Source organism: Dipodomys spectabilis, unplaced genomic scaffold (genome assembly GCF_019054845.1).
Source record: "Dipodomys spectabilis isolate Male_0828 unplaced genomic scaffold, ASM1905484v1 ptg000147l, whole genome shotgun sequence".
NCBI lineage: Eukaryota > Metazoa > Chordata > Mammalia > Rodentia > Heteromyidae > Dipodomys > Dipodomys spectabilis.
Window position 1 is genome coordinate 16085872 of NW_024870824.1, and position 25168 is coordinate 16111039.

At 44.0% G+C, this 25168-nt stretch overlaps 1 protein-coding gene across 3 annotated transcripts in view; it reads left to right on the plus strand.

Moving 5' to 3' along the window:
• Nucleotides 1-25168, plus strand: part of Ablim3 (actin binding LIM protein family member 3) — a 127227-nt gene that overhangs the window by 71835 nt on the left and 30224 nt on the right. For all 3 annotated transcript variants that reach the window (XM_042692133.1, XM_042692131.1, XM_042692132.1), the window contains exons 5-7: nt 3261-3387; nt 6117-6210; nt 14317-14404. In XM_042692133.1, the coding sequence (XP_042548067.1) occupies nt 3261-3387; nt 6117-6210; nt 14317-14404 (309 nt within the window). The remainder of the gene's footprint in view (nt 1-3260; nt 3388-6116; nt 6211-14316; nt 14405-25168) is intronic.

The window sequence follows — 25168 nt, forward strand, 5'->3', positions numbered from 1 at the left end:
CAGCATCACCAACATCCCATTGTTACCGTCCCAATCATCACCATCACTACCAGCATTATCAGCACCACTGCCAGCATTGGTTATTACTATTTAGGCACTGTACTAAGAATTCCATTCCAAAATATCTCATCTAATCATAGCAACTTGATCTGGGAGATCAGAGTAATTATCTTTTAGAGAAGAAAACTGAGACTCCACGAGCATAAATCACTCCCAGAGTAATACAGATAATAAGACATGAGACCAGCAGTCTGCCCATCTGGACACGGTGATAACACCCTGATACCAGATGTATGACTTGCTAAACTGGGAAGGGCCCCTTCTTCCTGGATACATTGCCTGAAACAATGCAGAGCCCTGACGTGAGTCACAAATCCCATTTATTTTTGCCGACCATAGTGGAAGAAATGACATAGTTAACTAGACTAAAAATGGCTTCCCAGGATCTTCAGAAGCCTCAATAATACCGCAGGGGATTTGGGAGACACAGGTGGTAGTCGTACTTTCTGCCAGCTGAAGATGGTAATTTTGGAAGAGAGAGGAACATATGAGACGTGGACAGCTGGCTATGCAGAGACCCAACTTAGGACAGGGTGTGGTTCCTGACCCTGCTGACCCAGAGGCTCCCCGATGCGATGTGCCATGGCTCCATCAGTGGCTCAGGGTGAAAAGAGAAAGGGGAGAAAAAGATGGAGATAAATATAAACCAGTACAAACAGAAGTCCCATAATGTACTATGGGGAGAAAAAAAACCATATAGAGAGATATCACAAAGTTCTCATAAGGAACAAGCAGGAACTTCCCATAGTGGTAATATTGGTTCTTGCTTCCAGTGAGACTGGACAAAGCATAGGACAGGGGGGAAATAAAAACATGAGAATATGAAATAATAATAGCCACTTATTGGGTATACTCCCATTACTTAGACTAGCCTAACTATAAGAAAGACATTCAGATGAGCAATAGGCCCAGGGCTGCCTCAATTAGTAGGCAAGTGGGAATTCTCTTTCCTCAGTCCATTCTGTAGCCACTGCATTGGGGTAATGCCTAAAAATTTGAACTCAAGGTACAAAATTCATCTCACATAATGTCACTTTAACTTAGAGGGATAGAACTTATTCTGGAATGTGGAAATCTACAAGTATTAAGTTTTATTGAAAGGACAGAGAATTACATTAGCCAGTATCAGTGCCTATCTCTATGGAGCTTGAGAGTGAGCTGGATCTGTGGGCAGTCAGTATCAAGTGATGTATAAGGAATGAAGGGTGGGAGAATGAGACAGAGACAGAGAAACAGAGACAGACACAGAGATAGAAACAAGAGAGGAATGTCAGTGCCTTTGGTTACTTGAAAGAACACAGCTCTGGTGGGAAAGAGCAGATTATTCTTGACTGCATAAGAATAGAGGGAGTTTCAGGATGTCAGGCCTCTGCTCCACATAAAGATGGTGTGACAGCCATCGCTGTCCAGACACACAGTGGACACCCTCAGAAGAGCTGAGCTGCCAGCCCTGGGGTGATTAGGCAGAGGACAGGTGCCCATCTCATTTGTCAAGAATGGAGTAAATGCCTGCACTGGCTGGGATATTTGACCAAATGTTTTGGGAACTGGGAGCCTCTATGGAATTACACAGCCCACAGAGACATAAGGTCGGTATTTGTGACCTGGACAGGTTGACCAGATGCCAATCTATAAATGAAGGAAGGATCTGGTTGTTGTAAGTAATTGTATTCTGCAAACTATAATTATTGAGGAGTGGAGGTACAAGGAGACTTAAGAGGGAATGGAAGTACATAGCCAAACTTGTCATTCTCCCCACCCCCATTTGATGGTCTACGACTTGGAGACCTTAGGCCCACAGCTTGTGTTAAGGGATACTGGAAAGACACTCAACAGCCAAGTGGTAGCAGTCAACTTGTTCAAACACTTCAGCTGGGCCCAGACCCTCCCCACAGCCTGCTGGGCACACACCCCTCCCTAGACAGGTTCCCACAACTTTGTAGGTGGCTTATGTTCTCCCCAATTGCTCCAAATTCTTTATTTATCTTATAGTGGCAACAGAGAGCTTTGTCCTCTAGTAAACTTTGCCCCATGACCCTTTCCTCCTCTAAAGTGGGCCTTCCGGTCAGCAAGGCTTGAATTCCCAGCATCTCCCAAGAACCTTGGATTCTGGCTCCATTTCCTGCCCCTCCCAACATTCATTGAGCAATTGGATACCGCCTTCTGGGTCCACCCCACATTCTGTTGGACTCATGGCATGTTTCAGGATAATAATGACAAAGAGTGAGAGCACATTTCTGGCTTGGGACAGTCTCATCAGACTAATCCTTGCAGCCTGAGGACATTGGCATATAAGCATACTGGGGAAGGATGTGCATGGAATGAATGTTGGATCTCTTTGCCTGAGTACAGTAAGGCCCACTCATTCATATTCCTCAACAAACATGCTTTGAGCTCCTGCCATGTGCCTGGCACCTTGCTAAGTAAGGGAAGAGCGAGCTTTAACCACAAAATACACATGTGGCCCTGGCCATTCAGTATACATTCTAAGAAAAGAACAGACTGGGGGTGTGGCTCAAATGGTAGAGTACCTGCCTAGCAAGCACATAGGCCCTGAGTTCAAACTCTAGTAACTACTGACTGAAAAAGAATAGAGGGGGAAAAGAAATGTGACTATTCCCAGAAGTGGAGCTTCTCAAACTTTACCATGCACAGAGATCTTGTAAAAATTCAGTCATCTGTGGAGCTATGCATTGATAGCCCCAGGTAAGGCAAATGCTATAGGTCCTGAGGTTGCTATAAGTCCTTTAACTTGATTGGCAACTTGAGGAGCAGCCACAAACAGTGCAGGGGTGCTTTGTATGAATACAGGGAGTTCTTTCATCATCATCATCGTCATTGTCATTGTTGTCATCATCATCATCATTTTCCTCTTCCTCCTCCTCCTCCTCCTCCTCCTCCTCCTCCTCCTCCTCCTCCTCCTCTTCCTCCTCCTCCTCCTCCTCCTCCTCCTCCTCCTCCTCCTCCTCCTCCTCCTCCTCCTCCTCCTCCTCCTCCTCTTCCTCCTCTTCTTCCTCCTCCTCCACCACCACCACCACTACACCTGTCCCTTGTCCAGTGGCCTTTCCTCTTACCTCACAGGGTCTCTGGCTGAGCTGCTCATGTCATAGCCGGGGCACCTGTGAAGAGACTTGTGTTCAGGGAGGGAAACGGGATGATGGTGAGATGTTGTATTCAGTGGCATCCTCTTATCTTTACAGACTGTGCTGGGTGCAAGGAAGAAATCAAGCATGGCCAGTCGCTCCTGGCACTGGACAAGCAGTGGCATGTCAGCTGCTTCAAATGCCAGACCTGCAGCGTCATTCTCACCGGGGAGTACATCAGCAAGTAGGTGTCCCTTTCAGGCCTGGCCCTGGCTTCCAAGGCCTCCACACCCTGTGAGGCCTCCCAGGATCTCCAGCATCAGCTATCAGCCATCACACCTGGGCCACTTCAGCCTCTTCCCAGCCCCTTTCCACCTGCAGGCTGTCCTGTGTGGTCTCCTCTGCCACTCTCCACCCTTCTCTTCCTCCTTGTGCCTTCTGCTCACAAGTGGCCTCGAACCATCACTCAGCACCTCCACGCCCCCATGATCAGCCTCCACACTGCCCTGTGTGTTTTTATCACAAGCTTCTCCATGTATAACTATACTTGTGTGTATGTTTCAACTTTTTTTTTGTCTCTGTGCCAGGTGCTAGGGCTTGAACTTGGGGCCAGGGTACTCTCCTTTAGCGTTGAAGCCCAAGGCTGGTGCTTTACCACATGAGCCACACCTTCACTTCCAGCTTTTTGATGGTTAATTAGAGATGAGTCTCTTAGATTTGTCTGCCTGGGCTGGCTTCAAATCATGATCCTCAGATCTCAGCCTTCTATGTAGCTGTGATTATAGGTGTGAGCCAGTGCCCAGCTTCAGCTTTTTAATAATGATAATAATGCTAAATATCATTTTACTGGGCTTTTGTTGTATGCAAGGAACTTACTATCTGATAATCAAATTAAATTCTTTTAAGGTCCCCCTCATGAGGTGTCTTTCCCCATGGGATACTGAGAGTGACTAACTTGCTCTAGGGATGGTTTTTATTCCTGTACCTGCCAAGACAGGGACTTGGTTAGAGTCACTGTGGTATGCCCTGCCTATGGTACAATGCCTGACTCATCATTATAATGTAGTTGCTCAAGGAATTTAACTGAGATCAAAGGAGATGATGGAAGCATAGAATCATCAGTAAAGAGAAGCCAGCCCCAGCAGCCTGCACATGGCAGCTCTGGACAAGTCTCCCCCTTGTGGCTAAGCCCTACAGACCACATGTGTATTCTCAAATGCCTAAAGACAGTTATGATTACAACCTCTCAGCGTTTTGACACTTCTGGACCCCAAGTACTTCCTAAATCCCATTCTCCATCTTGAAGGTAGGAGATGGTGATTGTGTAGCGTGGTAGTATCCATGATACATGATCCCCACACACGTTCAGTCTATAATGAAATGAGCTATGTTCATGAAGAATTTAGATAGCAAAGGGTGAATAAAATGTACTGATTAGCTTGATTTCTTAAGACCCTTTCAATTGTGGACAATAGAAATCTAATTCCAGCTGACTGGAAAGCAACAATTGGAGTTCACATCTCATAGAAATAAGGTCAAATGTATACTGACTTCAGGTGTGGTCTGCCTCCAGAGACCTAAAGATGTTCACAGTACAGAATTCTCTCTATCTCTCTTTCCCTCTGTCTCTCTCTCACACTCTTTTTCTTTCTCTTTCTTCTGCTTCTCTAATAGACTTATTCTCAAGAAGACCTCTTCCCAAAAGAGGAAGAAAAGTAGATTATCAATAATGCCATATTTACATTCATTATACCGTTAGCAAGCCAATAGGATGAGGGAAGGGAAGATTTTACCTCAAAATCTCCAACTGAAGTCTCATGGTTGCCCTCGATTTGGCACGTTCTGGATCAATCATGAGCCAGGAAGTTCCAATCCTAGAGCCAGAGAAAAGCCCCTTGTGGCTCCAGAAAACCAAACTTTCAAAGGAAAATCTAGGCATTGCCACCGGTGAAGGCGTAGATGGAAGCCAAGAGATGATGACCAAACCGCACTTGCCTTGGTGTGAGGTACATGTGAATGGCCATGAATGTTCAGAGAAGAGGAATCACTTCTAGCTAGCAGGAAGTGTAATATATGAGTTTCATGTATCTGCACTGAAAACTTGAAAAAAAGGGGATAAGATTTGAAAAAGCAAAAGAGAGCTTGGGCAGAACAGTCAAGGAAGGGAAGTAGACAAGGATTGAACCATTTGCATCCTGTCTGGGAGCTCAAGTATGTGCGCAGGTGAAGCAGAGTCCCCGGATGGCAGAGGTGAACTCATCAAAAGCCATATCAGTAGGGTTCGGCATTGTTTTCTGGGCCTGACAGGTAAACAATGTCCTTGGAAAGTCACCACTCAGGGTTATTGAGTCTGGAAGCCTAAGTCAGCATTTTAGGGGACTCTGGAGCTTTCTCCGAGAACCTTTTAAAGAAGCCTAGCTGATTCTACCCACTCGTGTGGCCTCTACAGTCTGGTGGTTTGAGGCCAGCCCAGGCAGAGTGTTAGCAAAAGCCTATCTCAATCAATAAGCTTAGCATGATGACATGTACCTGTGATATCCACTGTGTGGGAGGTTGGACAATCATGATCTGCTCCAGCCTTGGGCAAAGAAAATAACAAAACAAAGATGGCAGAATAGGTCAGTTGAGTACCTGCCTAGAGAATAAATAAATAAATAATAAGTTCTTTGAGGCAAAGGGAAGAGAGTGGCTCTGGAGAATTTGTGACGTGAGGAAGAAGGTGAAGAGAAAAGGGAGAATGAAGGCTGACAGTCCAGAACAATAATAGGCGGACCTCACCAGGTGTGGATTCCCAAGCCCCCAATCCAGGGAACTTCTGATCCTGTAGATCTGAGGAGTCTGCATTTTTAATGAACTCTGCAAGTGTGGCCATAGGCTATTGCCTATGGACAATAGGACCTGGACCTCTCACAGGACTTTCACTCTGTCACTGGCCTTTGAACGTCCTCATCCTGTGTGCATTTCCTCTTGCAGGGATGGAGTCCCCTACTGCGAGGCTGACTACCATTCCCAGTTTGGCATTAAATGTGAGACTTGTGACCGATACATCAGCGGCAGGGTCTTGGAGGTGAGTGGGCCCAAGCGATCAAGGGGATGTACAAGCATGATGCTACAAGTCATCACCAAGGAGAGAAAGCCCTTTCCTCAACATTTCAACCTCCCCAGCCTGGCTTGCTACATGCCCTTGAACAGATAACTTTGATCTCTGAGCACCCCCAAAATGAGATGGACAGAATTATTCTTGGTTCAACAATTGCTATGCTGGAAAAACAGTTGCTTCTTGGGATTCAGACCCCGACAGATTTCTAGGGAGTGACAATTAGGATTTTCCTCTCAGTCCCTGCCTAAGGATAGAAAACCCCCTCTTTTTTTTTTTTTAAGTATTTGGTAATGTGTTGATTTAAGAACCAGCTTGTCTAGCAGCTTGCTCCCTGAGCCCTTCTTTGGCTGGTCCATCACCATGGCAACCACTCTCCTCATTCTCCATTATACAAGCTCACTTTGCCAGTGTCAGACAACCTCAGTCCCTTGCTGGGCCCGTGGCCTCCCTGGCTTTCCTTCCTTCCATTCTGTCTTTCTTTCTTTCTTTCTTTCTTTCTTTCTTTCTTTCTTTCTTTCTTTCTTTCTTTCTTTCTTTTCTTTCTTCCTTTCTTTTTTTGTACTTTTTTTATTGTGAAAATACTGTACAGAGGGGTGACAGTTACATGAGCAAGGTAATGAGTACATTTCCTAACGGGCATTGTTGCCTCTTCCTTTGATTTTTCCCTACCATCCCTTCCCTCCCACCTCCACAACTACATCCCCCACACCCCCACCCCCTCCACCCCAACCCCTGCCAAAGTTGTAAAATTCGTTTTCAACATAGTGTCTTGTACATCTCATTGTTACAATGGGTCAAACTATATCCCTATTTAAGCATTTTGTTTTTTCCCTTCCCCTCCCCGAATTAGAGAAGTGTATATACAAGATGCAGGGCACCAACATCAAATACAGTGAAAATAGGGGTTATACTGTGAGGGAGGGACATACAAAGAAACAAAAAAAAAATCACATGGTACATTATAAATGCGTTAGAAACAATAGCAAGAAAGAAAAAAATATTTGTGTCTCTATCTTGGGTTCATTTCACTTAACATGATCTTTTATAGTCATAAGTACATAGCTTTTGACCTTTTCTGCTTGTCCCAGACATATACTAGTTATTGCAAATAAGGGAAACCATGGGACCTATGTTTCTTTGGGCCTGGCTTACTTCACTTAGAATCATTTTTTCCAAGTCTTTCCATTTCCTAACAAATGGGGCAATGTCATTCTTTCTGATGGAGGTATAGAATTCACATATATATATATTACATTTTCTTGATCCATTCATCTACTGAGGGACATCTGGGTTGGTTCCATATCTTAGCTATGGTAAATAAGGCTGCAATAAACATAGTTGTGCTGGTAGCCTTAGTATGGCCTTGTTTGTGATCATTTGGTAAATGCCCAAAAGTAGGATTGCTGGGTCATAGAGGAGCTCTATGTGGAGTCTTTTGAGGAACCTCCATACTGCTTTCCAAAGTGGTTGAACAAGTTTATACTCCCATCAACAATGCAGTAAGGTTCCCTTCTGTCCACATCCCCTCCAGCATCTGTTGTTATTAGAGTTCTTGATTCTAGCCATTCTAACTGGGATGAGGTGGAATCTCAATGTTGTTTTGATTTGCATTTCTTTTATGGCTAGCGAGGTTGAGCATTTATTTCTTCATGTGTCTATTGGCCATTATTATTTCCTCTTCAGAGAAGTTTCTCTTTAAGTCTTTAGCCCACTTATTTATCAGATGGTTGTTTCTTTGAGGATTTGTTGTTGGGGGATTTAATTTTTTGAGTTCCAAGTATATTTTAGATATGAGACCCTTGTCTGTTGTATGAAGATCTTCTCCCAATCCGTGGGCTTTCTATTGATCTTGCTAGCTATGTCCTTTGCCATGCAGAAGCTCTGCAGCTTCATGCAATCCCATTTGTCCAAACTTTCTTTGATTTGTTTGTTTCTGGGTCTTTATTAAGAAAAATTTGGCCTGTGCCAAGGAGACCTAGAGTTTTTCCTATTCCTTCCTGTAATGTTTTCAGGGTGTCTGCTTTGACTTTGAGGTCTTTGATTCATTTGGAGTTGATTCTGGTACAGGGTGATATATAAGGATCTAGTAGCTTTAGTTTTCTATAGGTAATTTGCCAATTTTGCCAGCACCATTTACTGAAGAGGCTGTCTTTCTTCCATTCTAGTTTTTTAGCTCCCTTATCAAAGATTAGGTAGCTATATGCCTGTGGGCTCATTTCTGAGTTTTCAGTTCTATTCCATTGGTCCTCAGGTCTGTTCTTGTGCTAGTACCCAGCTGTTTTGATTTCTATGGCTTTGTAGTAGAGTTTGAAATTTGGTATTGATATTCCTCCAGCACTGTTCTTTAAGGATCGTTTTTGCTATTCAGGGTCTTTTATTGTTCCATATGAATTTTTGGATTGCTTCTTCTATTTCATTGAGGAAAGAAGTTGGAATATTAATAAGTATTGCATTGAATTTGTAGATAGCCTTGGGAAGTATTGCCATTTTCACGATGTAGATCCTTCCAATCCAGGAGCATGGAAGGTTTTTCAACTTCCTAAGTTCTGCTCTGATTTTCTTTTTCAGGTTTTTAAAGTTTTCATCATAGAGGTCCTTCACTTCTTTAGTTAACTCCTAGATATTTTATTTTTTGTGGGGCTATTACGGCTGATTTCAGCCACACTCTTCTCATTGTTGGCATACAGAAAAGCCATTGATTTTTGAGGGTTAATTTTATACCCTGCTACTTTGCCAAAGTTTCAAATCAGCTCAAGTAATTTTGGAGTGGAGTCCATGGGATTCTTTAAAAACAAGATCATGTCATCTGCAAACAGGGAGAATTTTCCTTTCTATGCTCTCTGGGCTGGAAGCTGCTTTTCCATACATAGTTAGGACCCACCTACATTGAAGAATAAAAAACAAGAAAACAATAATAGTACAGGGGTAGGAACAATTGGGATCTAGCACTGATAACTCATACTTGGATTTTGAGTGTGGATCTTTGCATCTCTAGCCCTCTGTTTTTCATCTATCAGTGGCTGATGAATGGCAAGCTGGGTAAGCCACTGTAAATAGAATCATCAGTTCTGCACAATCTGATTGTTTAGTTCTGGTTACCATGATTGCTGAGTTGAGAAGGATTCTTTGGCCACAGGTAGTTTAGCAGGAGAGAATATAGCAACTAGGACAAAAACTGCTTGAGGAGATGCATTGAAGCAGAGCCCTGAGAATGAAGAGGCCAGCTGGGAAGAGCTAGGAGCTCAACTCCTTTGGGAAACAGAAAGAAAGCCAGCATGGCTTAATTTTATAAATTGATGGTGTAGGAATATGGAATATTATCATAGAGGACATATTTCATATGACTTTGTACACCATGTTTAGAAGCTTGGATTTTTACTCCACATGTAATGGAAAGCCAATGGAGAGTTTTAAACCAAGGAACAGCCTGGTCTGATTATATATTTAAAAGATTGTACTAGCTATTATGTACAGAACTGATTGTAGGGAGTCAAGAGAGAATATGATGAACAAATACACCAAACTGCTAAACTATGAAGCATCTCTAAGAAGCAACCCAAAGGATAAGGCATGAGCTTTATCTTGGGCTCAGATTCCCAAGGACCTGAGATACCAGGTTGGGAGTAGGTGATTCACCAGGCAAAGGAGAGTCATAGAAACATTGGACAGGACTGTCTGCTTAGAGCTGCATCTCAAGGAAGATGGTGTTATCATGCTCATAGGCTAGATCTGAAGGACAGAAACCAGAAGAGGAGCTAAGCAATAGTGACTCTTCTAGCTGCTCAGGACGATGAGATCTGAGGACTTTGAGTCCATGAGATTTTTAACTCCAATTAACCACCAAATCCAAAAGTGGGACTGTGGCTCAAGTGGTAGAGCACCAATGTGAGTGAAAAAGCTAAGTAAGGGACAATGCACAGACCAGAGTTCAAGCCTCAGTACTGGAACTGGCATATGCACATGCATGCACGCACGTGCACACGCGCACACACACACACACACACACACAATCCTAGAAGATAAAACTAATAAGGAAGCCAGTGCATGACACCTGTCTTTGTCTCCAATATTATGGAAGCAACTTGTAAATGTGGGAACTGAGAAGAGACCAAAAGTTGTAGCAAAAAAAAAAAAAAAATCAAGCCTGGGCCATAAGAAGTGTGGTGTCACCATTTGCAGAACTAGAGATGGCAGAGAAGAACTTTGATTACACCCAGAGCCACAGATTAAACACAGAGCTGCAATACTTCCTAGCTGCTTTGAAATTCTGTAGTGGTGACTGCCTTTTCTAGCAGTAGTCACTTCTTTAGACTGGGTTTCAATTAATCCCATTTGTAGAGGCTCCATTAGCATCTTGGACCTATTGGGTTTTTTTTTTCCTTTTCTTTTTAGAGCTGGAAGAGATTTTTAACAGTCCACTAGTTCAACTTCCTCATTTTACAGATGAGAAAAGTGAGAGCCAAGACATGAAGTACCTTTCTGCTGGTATAGGCAGTATTTTTGGTAGAGACAGGGAAATATTTGGGACTCCAGGATCCTGTATCCCAACCCTGACATGGCTCTCAGACACTTAAGAGTCTTTGAGGTAGCATAATGTCAGAGGGGGAAAAAAAGTATGGCTGTGATGAAAAAGACTTAGATTCAAGTTTTGCCACTTCTAGCCCTGCAACTTCAAGCAATTTATTTTCCCCAAAACTTTTATCTGTCAAATACTACTGTCCTTTCATTCCTGATGAATATGTTAGTCATGACTTTTTTGGTTGCAAATGGCACTGGCTGAAAAGGAAAACTGCTCCTATAATAAATAGTCTATGAATAGTTCTGGCTTCAGGCACAGCTGGATTCAGTGCCTAAATAAAATCCCTTGGAATCATTGGCCATCTTGGCTCCACACATTGGCTCTATTCTCAAAAAGTGTCTTCTTTGTGATAGAAACATTAGACCCCAATCACTCCAGCTAATATCTCCAGTGGAAAACAAACTTCCGTTTCCTGATCATCTAGGATCCGCTCTGGGTGACTCGGAAGCATCCCTGAACCAATAGTTTCACCTAGAGTAGGAATAGCTGAATTAGTGCAGTCTGCACAACTTAAACATATGGACTGACGGGGCTTAGGGCCATTTATGGAAGAAGAGAAAGGATGTGGGCCAGGTCACTGGTACACCACAGGCACTCACCTAAATCATTTCTCTTCTCCTTCCAACCTTTCCCATTCCCTCCTTAGGCCATCTCACCATCCATTCTTCGGGGACAGAATGCAATATACAAAGTATCAGTCACCATCCTTCTTTGTCCAAATCCTCACCAAAAAGAACCATGACATGGTCTTGTTATATTTCCTGACTTTATTTGCCATTCTTCATCTTCTCCAATATGATTCCAGTTTACAGATACCAATTTCTTGCTATTTTTCTTCACTATTTGTTTTGACACAAGACTTTATTAGCCTGTGAAATGGTTCCTCTTCTCTTGTTAATTATGTCTTTTTCACAGGCTGGGTCATTATCTACACCATGCGTGGCCAGGGCCTCTTCCAGCTGCAGTGGGGTAGTGGGGAGTAGCATTTAGGAAGACGTTATGCTTCAGTTTTGCTGCCACCCTAGGGGTGGGGGTGGGGGTGGGGTCGCGGGAGAAGGTCTATAATTGAAATGATAAAAAGACACTGAGTAGGAAGAGGCTACTAATTAAACTGATTATCCTTGTCATGGTAGGAGAGTCTCAGTCCCACGGGTTCCCAGCTTGGGAAAATAGCAGGCTTCTTCTAACGTTTGAGTATAGTTTGCTTGGATGATGACAGGGATATTTCCTCATTGGTGGGAGTCACATAAACAACCAAAACTGGAAGAAAATAAAAAGAAAGAAAGAAGGAAAGGTATTACCATTTTTTTCTTTGGTGACAATCTGACCTTTTCCCATTCTCCTTGTTTTTAGAATAAAGTAAGCTATTCCAGAATAAGCAAGCTCATCCCAACAACTTCACACCACAAAAAATAAAAACATTTGGAAATAGGTTTTATTTACTCAATTATAATTTTTAAATTGGAACACATTAGTATCAGACCAAGTGGTCTTCCAGCCCACCAGTAGCCATCAATTCCACACCCCCATGAGAAAATCCTCCACCTGCCCTGACATACAAAACACTCCTTCAGAACAATTCCCCTCTTCCAACCTGATCTCTCTACCATCACCATACCCATATAGAAATTCCGGAGCCAAGGCCACCAAAGGATGCTTACATGTCAGATTCTCTGAAATAGGTTTCTAATGTTGGCGTTGACAGCATAGAAATGTGTTGGGTTCGTCCATTTCTAGCTCCCACATACCAGGCCCAACACTACTGCTGGCTTCCAGTGAGACTTTGAGGCACAATAGTCCCAGAGGCTCTCCTCACCATACTAGGGTTTGAATTCGAGGGCTCAAGCTTATTAGGCAACTGTTCTAATGCTGAGCCATGCCTCCTGACCTTTTTTGCACTGGTTATTTCAAATCAGGGTCACACTTCTTGTCCAAGTATCATAAAGGGAATAATAGGTAGGGGTCACCATGCCCAGCTCCTTTGGTTGAGCCAGAGTCTCACAGGCTGCCACCCAGGCTTCCCTGGAGTTTATTCATCTCCATCTCAGCCTCCCAAGTGGCTTGGATTACAGGTATGAGCTACCAGCCCTAGGATCCCATTTTTAATTTAAGTAGTAATGAGAGATAGCAGTGGGAAAAGGGAAAGGAACTAACCAAATCCACCTCAGGATGGGCTGGACTCAGGGCTGAAGCACCTGTCTGCAACCATCAGGCCTGAGGGTTAGGGGCTCTCCAGAAAGACCGAGCTGTCTCAGTGCAAAAATTTGTACAGGAGCCCTAAAAACCTGTTCTTCATATGACAGTCTCAACTTTGGCCTAATCTGTGAGTCTCATATACTCGGTGTTACCTAATTCTTTAAGTTGTCACTAAGTCAACTCACTTACATAGAAGAAAACTTGCATAACATAACAAGCAAACCTATATCACTTACCATATTGCAAGTAACCCCAAAATATAGTAATTCTAGCTAGATTCTATTGCTCCAAGCCTCTTGCCTCTTCTTATTCTTTAAAAAATAGAGTAAAGCTGAGTGTGTTCACATATGCCTGTAATCCCAGCACACAAGAGGCAGACGCAGTACCTAGCAAGGTCATGGCCAACTTGAGCTATGTAGTGAGACTCTGTCTCAAGAAACCACTAAAGGCCAAGGATTCACAAAACTTAGTAGGAGAGCACTGCCTAGTATGCACGAGGCTCTAGGTTTGATCCACAACACCACAAAAAATGAGAGGGGGGACAAAAGAAGGGAAAGAGAGAGAGACAGAGAGAGAGAAAGAGACAGAGAGGCAGAGAGACAGAGAGATAGATGAGCACATTTTGGATACATGTTACAGATACAAACTGTTACTTTATACTTGATAAAATCAGAAGAATCGGTAGAGGATCTTTAAAAGAGGAGGCCAAATTGGGGTTTGAACTCAGGGCCTCACACTCACTCAGCTTGCTTGCTGAGCTGGCATTTTACCACTTGAGCCCATACCCCCAGTACTGCTTTTTATGGGTTATTTTGGAGATGGAGTCTCACAGACTTTTCTTCCTAGTCTGACTTTGAAGCTTTCTCTTCTGGACCTCAGCCTCCTGAGCAGCTAGGATTATAGCTGTGAGCCACTAGCACCTTGTAAGAACTTTTTTTTCATTGATCCAATGCCATTAAATTCCAAAGTTCATGTAACGTTTCTAGTCACTGCAAGTTCCACGAAGGGGTAAGGAACCCATACTTGGAGGATGCTAGGATCTCTTCAAAGTCACTCATCTCCTCATATAGCTATCAAGGAAGTCCTCAAAGCTGCTATCAAGGACATAGAAAAATTCCCAGGCTTCTTGGGTGGACTTTTGTATGATACTGGATTTCCCCATCTCCTGTCAGGCTCCCAACCAATCAGTCATAAAGACACAAACAACACTAATGTACCTAGGAAATGTTTTCACCCAACGTGGCTCCATTGGACAATAGCCCCAGGTCTGACCTTGTTTCACCTCTTGATTTCTGTAGGCAGGAGGGAAGCACTACCACCCTACCTGTGCCAGATGTGTGCGCTGCCACCAGATGTTTACTGAAGGGGAAGAGATGTACCTCACAGGTAAGCAAATCTGAACTCCTCTGTAAGGCACTCAGATCCACTCATGACTGGAAAACAGACATGATCTCCTTCTATTTCCTTGTTATCTTTGCCATTGGCTTGTCCTCAGAATTGCAATTAATTTGACTCTCTCTGAGTAGATGGGGAAAGCTGCTGGCATGACTAATATGAAGTGACATGTAATCTGCCTTCCATCCCAGCCCACCCACTGCTGGGCTGGCCTGGTTCCTTGGCAGTGCTCTGAGCAAACTCCCTTGGCTCTGCCTAGAAGCAGGAGGCTGAGTTGCACAGGGCCAAAGGGCCAGAGATCCTGAGAGGGAAGCTTGGGCTGCAGAGTCTACAGCATCACAGCCTACCCCCCATTCCCTCATTCCTTCTCCTCAACTTTGCATCAGGCCAGCAGTTGGTACTCCCAGGCTATACAAAGAGGAGTGGAGGGCATCAATAGCCCCTCAAAGTGAACAAGCACTGCTTCCCCTCTGCTTCTTCTTCCCCTCTGTTTCCTCCCAGAGTCCAACCCCTTGTCCCAGGGTTCCTATAACAGTCACCTATCTAGTCTGAAGATCCACTTAGTCTTCTATCTTCCACCCAGCCTGAGCCTTATCCCAGCACATCACAGTGCTCTTGGCTGGGCTTCTCTCTGTCCATCAGTTTAGGTTCAAAGTAAACTCTTTTAAACTCATTGGAAGGACATAGCACCAAAACCCCACATACCCTTTCTAGCCTTGAACCAACCTAACAATTAGGCTGCCAAATCCAACCTTCAATCCACATAGGCCTTCAGAAACTATTTCTGGACCCCATTCTCATGCACAGACTCTGTGAGAAAGCCCATTGTGAGACAGCACTACCACCCTCCTGGCCAGAGAAGGAGGTGGGCCTTAGCCAATCATCACATGAATGTCAGCCACAATGGGTGTCATGAAGGGGAGAAGGATGTCGTGGAGGAGTGCTAAGGAAGACTCACTCCCTGAGGACCAGCCAGGAGCTGAGATCCTGAAGAGCCAGTATTAACTAGCAGGCATCTGGGTCCCTTAGGGCTGCTGAAACAAACTCCCATAGGCCAGGTGGCATATAAACAAAGAAAGAAACAAAACTTACTGCCCATCAGAGACAGGACAATCCACAATCAAGACATCAGCAGATATTCTGGACATGATGATATCCCGTTTCTTATAGACACTACCTCCTTGCTGTGTCCTCGCGTGCATGGCAGCCCCTTGGGACCTATCTTATAAGGACACTATTTTTGTCATGAAGCTCTGCTCTCATGACATAATCACCTCCCAAAAGGCCCTGACCTACTAATTCAGTCACAAGGAAGGTAGGATTTCAACATATAGAGCCTTCATACCATAGCACCAAGACAAAGAGAGGAAGAATGGAGGAATGGGGCATACCAGCCTGAGGGGACAGGGTCTGTAAACCTCTAAGGTGGGTAAAGAAATAGTAAACGTGTGAGAGCCAGAGACGCTATGTGGCCTGGGTGCAGACACATGAAAAGGAAGAGTCTTGAAGACCAGTGCAGTCCAGGCTGAGATAAACTCATGGTCCTTCCTCTCCCCTTCTTGCATCCCGCTTTGGAAATTCTACGATCCTAGATGCCTTCATTCACTACATGCTTCATAGCATACTCCCCTGCTCCCAGCTCTTCATTTGCACCTGATCCCCTCCAGCATGCCTAAGAGTTGCTGGACTCTCTTGAGACCCCTTGCTTCTGACCTTGACCTTTCATCTCCGACCACGGCTCTGCCTTCCTTCACTCACGGCTGATCTTCATTGGTTGGATCGTTATGATTAGCCCTGCCTAGATGGTTGAAGAGTGTTTTGGAGAGGAATGAGAGCCCTTCTGGGTTTTTCCTGAAGGCAATCAGCAACCATTTAGAGGGAGTGTGTCTTCCTAAGAAGCTTGTCCTCACCACAGATGCCCACAACCTTGACTTCCTTCCAGCTGTGACCCAGGTGTCTAGAACAGAATTTCTCAACCTCCACACTGTTGACATCTGGGATGATTTGCCCTGTGCATTGTATGACATTTAGTAGCATTCCCTAGTCTCTACCCACTAGATATAAGGATGTATCTTTCCCAGGGCAACACCAAAAACTGTCTCAGATATTTCTAGAGTCCCTTAGAGGAGGGGCTAAATCATCCCTAGCTGAGAATGACTTATCCAGAAATAATCAACAGAAACTTCTACTGTTAATTGGGAATGCTCAACAGAGGGCCTCCTGATGGGATGGACTGGGGAACCATTTCTAAGAATTTGCAACTCTGCACCTTCCTACTTGGATGTACTGTTGTATATGTATGGGGGGATAGAAAGATCCCAGGGGTCACTCCAAACCCTAAGTGACTTTCTTTGTTGTATAGAGGAGGAAAATTAGTGTGGAGAAAGAAGTCTTGAGTGTGAACCAGAGCCTTCAGGAACAAAGCAGAGTCTGGCCTTTAGCCTCCTCTCTGGGGCTCTGTATATCTTCCTTCCTGGGACCCAGGCCCCAGATGTCACTCAACTCCCTAACACCCCACACACACCAGTGTTCTGGTCCTAAAGACATGCCAAATGCATGTCTTCATGGACCCCATCTACAGTGGAAATCTGCTGTTGGCATTTGTGTTGAAAATTTGCCAAAGTGATCACACCTCCTAATGTGAAGCCTGCCTTCATGCCCACGTTCCTTCCTGCACATCAGTGGAATTACCAGCAGCTTCATCTTCCTGCCTGAATTCCTGGTCCTCACCTTTCCCTATTAGCACCTTTGACCCAGACTTCCTCCAGTTGAGTCTACTGAGTACTGCTAACTAAGTTTTTGATCTTGAAAAAGTCTATTAACTGTCTTAACATTAAATACCTCATCCGTAAGATAGACTACTAAGTCTCTGTAAAATACAGGCAGAGTAAATTCCTGATTTGTGGGGAACTTCCTGTGTGGTTTGGTTTGTTTGTTTGCTTTTTGGTGTTTCTGTTATTGTTGTTTTGTGCCAGGATTGGGATTTGAACTCAGGGTTTGGGTTTCTGGATCTTTAGCTTTTTCACTCAAGACTAGAGCCACAACTCCACTTTTAGCTTTTTGGAAATTAATTGGAGATAAGAGTCTCACGGACTTTCCTGCAAGGGCTTGTTCTGAACTGCAGTCCTCAGATCTCAGCCTCCTAAGTAGCAAGGATTACAGGCATGAGCCACAGGCACCCTGCCCCCTCAGTGTTTATTGAGAAAATGTCTTTTGAGTAGTTGGTATGTGCCCAGTGCTGTTCTAACAAATGAAGATGCAACCAGCAGGGAGTATATCAGACAGGCCCCTACCCGCTTAGGGAGCTCATAGCTATGGACTAGCATCTTGCCTCACTCAGCTTCACACAGATGCTGAAGAGTTAAGTGACAAAGTTGAGTGAACTGTTTTGTGATCATGAGAGAGAAGGCACTATCAAACCTCAGGCAGAAATGCTTCTGCGAGGTAGGAGATATTCTTGGTAGTGAGGAGGGGCCTGTCATCCCCTCATTAATTATACTCATCCCTCCTCTCCTGGCTCCTGGGAGAGTGGGTGTAATTGTAGGGCACTCAAGGACCTGCCTCGAGGGATGCTGAGTGATCGTGGAATCCGAGGGCTCGGGCTGTGCAAAGCTAGTCATGCTGACTCTGGCTGTGGGTGTTTGTGAGGAGGTGGCAGCCACTACAGGTTTCAGCTACCAGTGAGAGCTGAGCCTGGACACGTTTACAAGGCAGAAGCACCAGGACTCAAATGTATGTCTTTCAGCAATGGCAAGAAAACCTCCCTGCTAAGACAACCCAGGAATAAAAGGAGCCCACTGGAAGCCAGGACTCCTGGGTTCAAGTATCAGAATTTCACTGCTGGGTATTAAAATTACTTCCCCCTCTGCAGATCTCTCTTCTCCAGTCAACTGAGGGGAATAGCACTGTCTCCCATTGATCCATTCTAGTAGAAGCCACACTATGTTCCAGGCCTACTGTGATAGGGCAATTTCTCAGAGATGAGCATGTGAGATGGTTTTGCTGTCCTCATGGACTTTACCCTCAGGAAGAAGACACTGACATTAACCAAACAGAAGTTAAAGCTCTCATGGCTAACTGCAAAAGGCACTGTAAATGGATAGAGCTGGAATAAATTAGATGGAAATGGATAGACCTGGAATGAATTTTGTTAAATAAAGTCACACTCAAAGAAATAAAGGTAGCGTGTTTTCTCACACATGTGCTAGTTAGAGCTAATTAATAAACATACATGAAAATGCATACATATTAACTAAAACATGGTATATGTAGGGGAGGCTTATAATGGTGTATTTTCTTTGAACAACTAACTTGCAGTATAACCAAATGAATAGCAGGAAGCTGGAACATGTGTTGCCAGGGGGTAGTTGGTGAGATCAAGGGCATGAGCAGGCAAATGAAGAAAGAAAGGGTAGGCAAATGAAGTCACAATATTCAGTGTACATACGTGAAAATGGAACCAAATAATTTGAGGGGATAGGTGGACTTAGGAACATTGGAGGAGAATAATGGGAGGGATGACATTGATCAAGATGCATTATACTCATGTTGAATTGAAATATCTTTGTACAACTACTTAGAGCTAATAGTAATAGTAATAACAGTAGTAGTAGCAATAGTAGTAATAGTACATAGTAGTAATAGTAGTAGCAATAGCAGTAGCAGTAGCAGCAGCAGCAGCAGCAGCAGTAGTAGTAAAGAAGGGCCTTGATTTAGTCCGAGAGACCCTGTCAAAGGGATATTTCAAGCCAAGATCTCAAAGATATACAGGAGGCAGGAGGGTGCTGAAGGAGGGCCAATGAGGAAGCAATGAGAACAGCAGGAGCAATGACCACTGGTGGCAGGGAGCATCACATACCAGGCGCACAGAGAGCCACATACCAGGTTCACAGAGAGCAAGCACACACCACATGGATGTCGTGAATAGTAGAAAGAATGAGCAGGCCCGGAGGACTTCACAAAGCAATGCATTAAAGGTGGGGTAGTTGGGAACAGAGTCAGAGAGAGACACAGTGTGTTTGGGAGCCTACAAAGCGTGCAACCCCAGTTTGTCAGGCCCATATCTGGACAGTCTTGTACTGGTGAAGAGTCCTCAGGAGATTATTTGTGCTATAATTGTGGTGTGAGGGCTTTCTGACAGACTCCAATTGGAAGAAGTCTGTGTAAAGGAGGACTTCCAGGCCCCCAGGAGATGAGAACAAGGTTTCTTTTATTTATTTTAAATTCTGTTGTGCATTCAGTCTTCCGTTTTTGTAAAGATGCCAAACTTCTAATCTGTCTGTTATCCAAACCCTTCTTGAGGTTTCAACCAGGAAATTAGGTCACTGATTTTTGTACAGCAAAATAATAGCTAAAATGATGCAGGTTCAAGGCCAAACTTACACTGGAATCACAAAGGTTACAGTTGTAGGACAAATTGGATATTTTCTAAACTCCAAATTGGTTCATTAGATAGACTTTACTCTTGCTCTGAATGTGCCTGTACCCAGGAAAAAGTGGAGAGCAACCTTTATTTCCTTCTGTTTATATCAAAATCCACTCCAAAATCCAAATCAGTAACTCTTCTACTCATATCATGTTTTTAAACTGTTCTTTGTTATTATTTGTATATTCAATGAAAACCCACCAGGCAGGAAGTCATTTATGAAGTCCTGGAACAAATATTACTGCTAATAAAAAGTATTATAGCTGGACGCTGGTGGCTCACACTTGTAATCCTAGCTACATAGGAGTCTAAGATCTGAGGATCACAGTTCAAAGACAGCCCAGGCAGGAAAGTCCATGAAAGGGGCTGGGAAGGTGGCTCAGTAGTAGAGCACTTGCCTTGCATGCCTGAGGCCCTGGGTTCGATTACCCAGCACCACATAAGCAAAAGGAAAAAAGCCAGAAGTGGCACTATGGCTCAAGTGGTAGAGTGCTAGCCTTGAGCTGAAGAGCTGAGGGACAGTGGCCAGGCCCAGAGTTCAGCCCCACAACTGGACCCCCCAAAAAAAAAAAAAAAGAAAGAAAGTCCATGAGACTCTTATCTCCAATAAACCACTAGAAAACGGGAAGTGGCGCTGTGGCTCAAGTGGTAGAGCATTCACCTGGAGCTGAAGAGTTGAGGGACAGCACCCAGGCACAGAGTTCAAGCCCCAGGACCAACAACAAACAAAAAAAAAGTATTGTAACAAAATTGCAAGTCTTGCCTGGCACTTGTGGTGGCTCAAGCCTATAATCCTAGCTACTCAGGAGGCTGAGATCTGAGGACCATGGTTTAAAGCCTAGGCAAGAAAGTCCATGAGGCTCTTAGCTCTGATTAATCATCAAAAAGCTGGAAGTGGAGCTGCACACATGGTAGAGTGACAGCCTTAAGCAAAAAAGCTAATGTCAGTGCTTAGGCACTGAGTTCAAGCCCAGCACCAGTAGACAGGCAGGTAGGCAGGCAGGCACATGCACACAAAATTATAAGTCCTTCTAATAATAAACATGATAAAATAATGATAGCAATAGTAATAATAAAATGTCATCCACTGATATTGATTAAGCATTTAATATTCGCTAGGTACCATATTAAGAGTTTAAATTAAAAAATAGAGTTTAAATATCATACCCAGTATATCCCCCCCAGCAGCCCTGTAACCTAAAATACATTAATAGTCTCATTTACAGAGGTCACATTGCTTGGCCAAGGTTAGTAAGTCTGTCTTTCTGGAGTTTCTTTAAAGCAATTCTCTTTTATCTGCTTTTCAATAGAAGTAGCCATGTGTCATAGTTGGCCTTCTGAATTCTATGAATATCCTGAAATTATTTGCTGAACTTTTCATGTAGGTGTGTTTCCTAAGAAAGAAAATTTGTAGCTTTCATCAGATTTTCAGAAGTGTCCATGGCCCAGAATAAAGTGAAGAAAGAGCCTTAGTTCTATGGCGATGTGAATCCCCAGCAGATCCCAGGACTTGCTGGGATAGTTCCACTAATCCTTGTGTTGTATAGATGAGTCTATTTCAGGCCATGGTTTTTTTTTAGTTCAGATGATACATGATCTTGAAATCAGGAAGTGTGATATTAGGGTACAGCTGGGGATAACACTGGCACCTACAAAGGCCTTCTTTTCCTCTGATAAGCAACTCACAATGTGCACCCCGCTAACAGTTGCTCCAATTCAGGGCCTTCCATTGGTACAGGTTGGGGCACACCAGCCCTCAGACCTATCTACCAATATCTCCAAACCACCTTTCCCAGGCACTATTTGTCATATTGGTTACTATCCTTTCATAGTTTAGCACTATAACTTTAAATTGGATCTCTCGCCTGACAGCTTAGGTTGTAGGAGTAAGATTTTAAAACTTTCAATCTTCTGTTTCCCCAATCCTGCTACATAATTTTAGAGTCTTCCTAAATTGATATTTCCTATTCTGACTGTACTGAACATATTTCATTTTAAATAGAGCACATTTTAATTTTTGATGAGCTACCTTTTTATTTTAGATTTAAGGGTTACCAAATATCTCAAATCATATAGAAAATATTACAGTATTTCTAAAGTCGGGATCCAGCTGGCACGTCTCTGGTCACCGTCAACTCAGCAAGATGTGGCTATTTTTCCTGCCAGTTACATGTCACATTTACTTCACCAGACAATTTGTCCACGTTGGTCAGAATTAGGTCTAGAGTAGAGATGTCCCTGGTTTGCTTCCTCTATTTTCTGAGAAACAAAATTGCCTTCGGGGCAAGTGGAGAACTTGTCAGATACTCAGGGTTCAACGTGATGAGATGCTTCATTACTTTGGACTTTTTAGGTGGCGGAAACCCAACTTAAAGCACGTTAGGCTAAAGGGAACAGACTGCTAGGCTTGCAGAACTGAGAAGCATCTAGAAACAGCTGTATATGTCATCAGGTGGCTCTTCCCCATGCATTTTATTTTTTGATGCTGGTCCTGGAGCTTGAACTCAGGGCCTAGGCATTGTCTCTGAGCATTTTTTGCCCAGGGCTAGCACTCTACCACTTGAGCCACATTTCCATCTTTGGCTTTTTTTTTTTTTTTTTTTTTTTGGTGCTTAATTGGAGATAAGAGTCTCACAAGAGACTTTGCTGCCTGGGCTGGCTTCAAACCATGATTCTCAGATCTCAGCCTTCTGACCACCTGAGTAGCTAGGATTACAGACATGACCCACTGGTACCCAGCTTTGCAGTGTGTGTGTGTGTGTGTGTGTGTGTGTGTGTGTGTGTGTGTGTCTTTATGCTCTCCTGACCCAAACTGGAGGCTGCCATCTTAGAGGAAGGAGGGCATGGCCAGGCCACAGTCAACAGCCATACAAAGGCAGCATTCCCAAATGTTTTCAGCAAGATACTCCAATGACCTGAGCCACATGCCTAGGCCAAGGTAAGGAGACAGAAGTAGACAAGCCGACAAGATAGCCAAGCTCTCTAAACCTAGCTTCGTCATCCAGAAGAGAGGGTAGAGATTAGGCTCACTGCAAAAAAAGCTGTTGTGAGGATCACATAAGCTCCTGTGGACGGGCTTATTACAGAGTCCCACACTGCCGGCTGTGCTCATGGGAGCTTCCAAGAAATGCTCAAGTTGACCGTGCCCCAGCATGCAATGTACTCTTCATTGCTGGCTGATGAGAAACTACCATCATCATTAAGAACACCAGGTCCTCTGCATATGAGCCCAATAAAGATCAGTTATTATTCTTTTCATAGGCCCAGCAACAGGCTTTCTATAAATTGAATTATAATAATATCAATAAAAATAATAATACCTAGCCAGGCTCCGGTGGCTCACACCTATAATCCTAGCTACTCAGGAGGCTGAGATCTGAGGATCGTGGTTCAAAGCCAGCCTGGGCAGGAAAGTCTGTGAAACTCTTTTTTTTTTTTTTTTTTTTGGGTCCGGTGGTGGGGCCTGAACTCTGGGCCTGGGCGCTGTCCCTCAGCTCTTCAGCTCAAGGCTAGCGCTCTACCACTTGAGCCACAGCGCCACTTCCGGCTTTTTCCTTTTTGCTTATGTGGTGCTGAGGAATCGAACCCAGGGCCTCAGGCATGCAAGGCAAGCTCTCTACCACTGAGCCACCTTCCCATCCCAGTCTGTGAAACTCTTATCTCCAATAAACCATACAGAAAACCAGAAGTGGCGCTGTGACTCAAGTGGTAGAGCGCTAGTCTTGAGCTGAAGAGCTGAGGGACAGCGCCCAGGCCCAGAGTTCAAGCCCCATGACAGACTAATAATAATAATAATAATAGTAATACCTAGTGCTTGGTACATCTTAATCTTCAATATGCCGTGTGTGTGTGTGTGTGTGTGTGTGTGTGTGTGTGTGTGTGTGTGCGCGCGCGCATGCGCACGCACATACCAGTATTGGATCTTAACCTTAGGGCCTGGGCACTGTCCCTTAGCCTTTTCTGTCAAGGAAATAAGAGTCTCATGGGCTTTCCTGTCTGAGCTGGCTTCATACTGTGATCCTCAGATCTCAGCCTCCTGAGTAGTAGGCTTACAGATATGAGCCTCTAGTGCCTGGCTGGTCTTCATTATGACTTAATAATGGTCCTAACCTTTCAATCAGCAGTTACCATTTCTCAATGGTGAGTTTGTTTGGCATTTCTCCTGAATTACTAGGCACCTCGGTCCTATCTCTCACCCCATCCTGCCTGATATCCACCAGGGTAACCAACTTCATGGTAACGAGGTTCTTTTCCCCTTCCACTTCTTCATTAAGACTCAAGCCAATGTCATCATGCCAGCTCCAGGAAAACTGGTCTTTCCCACTTATCCTGAGGTGCCCTTATCCATGGACACAAGCCCAGACCCAGGAAAGAACACTTGCAGTCAAGCCAAGCAAACTCCTGTTCAATGACTCCACCTTCACAGCCAGCCCATCCCTCGCTGTCCTCCACCCCTGCTGGCCCAAGCTCTGCTCCAGGCAGTCCTGGAACAAGCCCTCCTTCCCCCAGTCTCTCTGTGACTCCTCCCTTACCCAAACTAGCGCCTACACATAGATATTACAGTAAACAATACACAGAGTACCTACTGCTTGGGCAAGACTGCCACTACCCATGATGGTAGTAATGTGGCATTCTTACTGCATAACTGATCCAAAAGAAGCTCATCCAAAGCCCATCTCCCTCCCACAGAACATCCCGTAAGGATTGTTGGGGCACCTAGGACAGAAATAATTTTTTATTGAGATAAAATTCACTTAACATAAAGTTAACTATTTTAAAAGATATAAATCCAGGTTCCACTAGGGGCTCATGCCTGTAATCCTAGCTACTCAGGAAGCTGAGATCTGATAATACAGTTTGAAGCCAACCCAGGCAGAAAATCCTGTGAAACCCTATCTCCAATTAGTCACCAAAGAGCTGAAAATGGAGCTATGTCTCAAGTAGTAGATTACCAGCCTTGAGCAAAAAAGCTAAAGGATAGCACTCAGGCCCTGAGTTTAAACCCTAGTACTGGCATCATCATCATCATAAACAACTCAGTAATACTTAGTACTTTTACAATATTGTACAACCACCACCTCTACATCCACCTTACCCCTAAAGTAACCCTTTATCCATTAAGCAGTCCCCACTTCCTCTGTTTACTCACTCTGGCAACACCCCATTTGCTTTATGTCTATAGACTTACCTCTTCAGGGTATTTCATATAGATAGAATCATGAAATGTGTTTCCATTTGTGACTGCCTTCTATACCTGAATATGTTATTTTAAATTCATGCCATAACATCAGTATGCCATTTCTTCTATGGCTGAATAAATTTCCATTGTG